The sequence below is a fragment of the Scomber scombrus genome, chromosome 3, assembly GCF_963691925.1.
Source record: "Scomber scombrus chromosome 3, fScoSco1.1, whole genome shotgun sequence".
In the NCBI taxonomy this organism is placed as follows: Eukaryota; Metazoa; Chordata; class Actinopteri; order Scombriformes; family Scombridae; genus Scomber; species Scomber scombrus.
Genome location: NC_084972.1, coordinates 25,536,312 through 25,539,239, shown reverse-complemented (window position 1 = coordinate 25,539,239; position 2,928 = coordinate 25,536,312). Strand labels below are relative to the sequence as shown.

Sequence of the window (2,928 nt, the reverse complement as noted above, 5' to 3'; positions counted from 1 at the left end):
CCTGCTGCTGTATCAGTTATATACTGTCCACATGCAGCAGATGTTCTCCATAGTCATGTCACTGTCCTCTCTGTGGATATTATTAAGTTAATAATTTAGCAATTAACCAATAATTAGATATTAAACATTCAATCTTCCTGTTTGAATGCACAAATACAAATGAATTGAGCCTCTTTGGTTATGCTTCAGTAGTGATGGCAGACTAACTTTTACCCCTGATCAAAATGATTAGATCTTTAAGTCATCTAGAACCAAAACATAACCATTTAATCTGTGCTCCTTGCTCAATTAGGACACATCCTTGGTGGAAGCACTGTCGATCCAAAATATTCCTGTAAATTTCCTGTAAAACTATATTCTGTTTGCCACACAATAATTTTTTCATGTATTGTATTACTCTATAACTGTTGATGCAAGGTCATTTTACCATTAGTGTTAGGGAAGGAGTGTTTTCCCACTTTAAAGAGGAGACGCTACATGCAAGCACCTAAGTTAAGTTGATTACAGCTCAACATGTTGTACCATGAAACTGCACAGGTGTATTTTCTCTATTTGTTGACTCTTTCAGGTTGTGTGCCCATGAGGTCGTCGATGCTGGTCCTGCTCCTTTTCTTCAGTGCCCGGGCTGTGGCTGCCATCGGAGGGGACTCGTGCGCCGCCACGACAGCACAGCAGCAGGATCCAGGCAACAACCCCAGCTCCATCCCCACAGTGGACCCCAAACTCTTCACCAAGCGCCGCTACCTCTCACCTAGGGTGCTGTTCAGCGCTCAGCCCCCTGATGCAGAGCCGGCAGGGCCACGGGGTGCCGGCAGGAGGACCCGCAGGGAGGCGGGGAAGACTCCACACCGTGGGGTGTACTCAGTGTGTGAGAGTATCAGCGTCTGGGTGGGCAACAAGACCAAGGCCACGGACATCTCAGGCAACGAGGTGACAGTGCTACCAAACGTGAACATCAACAATGTCAACAAGAAGCAGTACTTCTTTGAGACGACGTGTCACAGCGCCCGTGCAGGCAACCCAGGCTGTTTGGGAATCGATGCGAGGCACTGGAATTCCTACTGCACCAACTCACACACTTTTGTACGTGCGCTGACTTCCTTTAAGAACCTGGTGGCTTGGAGACTCATACGCATCAACGTGGCCTGCGTGTGTGTGCTCAGCCGCAAGTCATGGCGGCAGTGAAGACCTCACCTTCACATCACACACACAGAGACTCACACACTAAAAAAGGTCCAATACAAACATACTGTATACACTCAAACATGTCACACAGACATACTCATGCTAACATGCCGAAAGTTGTGACATTCTCTGCATAACTTTATCACCAAAGACTTCTCACCTTCTGCACAAAGTAAATTATTGTATAGGTCAAAGTATCAGGACTGCATGTACAGTATATACACCAGGCCTGGGTCAAATAGTATCTGCGGCTGGTTTGTAGCTTTGGAGTACCAAACACTGAGCTGCTGTCACTTAACATCTGTCTGTCTTCACTTTGGTTCAGTTTACAGAGGGTTAAAAGTTGTACCTGATTGCTTTTTCAAACAAGCACACAGGAATGACTCCCAAGAATACAACAACAAGAAAAAAACACATTTATGAAGTGACTAACTGTATTCCTACTCAGAGCAAAGTGTTAGAGTAACCTTTAAAAGCAAGTGAACACAAGATGAATCACATTTCTAGAGCATAAACAGCCAATCAGAGACAAGGATTTACGCTACATCTACACATAATCAATACTATACATTTAAGAAATACATATATTCTACACAGTGACATGTTATTCTGGGAAAACATATATAGATATTTTAAGTCCTTAATATCTTCAGTATCAATTACCATGTGAAATAGCAACATTGCAATATATTTCTAATAAATACAGTATGATAATATGGTTTACATGGAATAATGTAAAACTGGCTACAATGGAAGCGAAAAGAAATCAGAGTTTCACATTGACATAAAAGACTCCATAGTAAATGCCAGCTTTATTCTTGTTTGAAAATCTAAAGTCTAAAGAAAATCTAAAGTTTCCAAGTTTTTATCCTCAACTTCCAAAAGACTCAGACAGAAAATGGTAATTTAGTTTTCAGCTGTCAGATTTTCCATTGTAACTAACTGCTAAAGAAAGAGAGAAATACCACTGGAACAATATAAAGTGCGGGCCTTTTTTCATTTATGGTCTAGTTACACTTTTGAGTATCACAAAAATAAACTTTTGTAAGATTTTGATACAAATGTAAATTATAAAATAAAAATGATATATATAATTATTATATATTGCCTAATACTGCCTAAATCAGAGACAAACTGACCTCATTTCTGCAGGTACTGGACTTGTGCTGCTCCATAAAGAGCAGATATGATATCTTTTACTGCAAATGTAATTTACACTGTAAATCAGACATTTGCCTTTGTGAGATCATACAAGGTGAAAAAACTCATACTTTCATGAACGAATGAAATGATTTAAGCTGGAGAAATCTGCCTTTACATTAAATTTTATGACTAAACCTTAATTAAACATCTGCAGCAGTTTAATTTAAGTCTATGGCTGATTTCTACAGGACACAGCAGCTGAGTTTTGACTAATAAATGACAGATTGCATATGATTTATTACAAGATCCTGGCGACAAAAGATGGCCACCTTGGTGTGCTGCAGCTACACGTTATGTTCATGTCATACATTCATAAATGTGTGCACGCACCAAGTTAAATTCCTCGTAAGTGTTGCATACTTGGCAAAATAAAGTGATTCCGAAGACAGTGCTGGTTTAAACCTGTCTTAAACCTTAAACCGCAGCTAAGCAAGTGAAAGCAAGAAAGAACACAATCTTCAATGCGGTATTTTTCTGTTTTATTGTTTTGCCCTGTAGCACAACTCACTCTTAAGTAGTATGACGAAACTCAAGCTCTTT

At 39.9% G+C, this 2,928-nt stretch overlaps 1 protein-coding gene across 1 annotated transcript; it reads left to right on the top strand.

The window, feature by feature from the left end:
* The first annotated feature begins 579 nt into the window (after positions 1–579).
* On the top strand, positions 580–1,185 carry ngfb (nerve growth factor b (beta polypeptide)). The gene has a single exon (XM_062416371.1). It carries the CDS (start codon positions 580–582, stop codon positions 1,183–1,185), a length of 606 nt encoding a protein of 201 aa, XP_062272355.1.
* Positions 1,186–2,928: the final 1,743 nt, after the last annotated feature.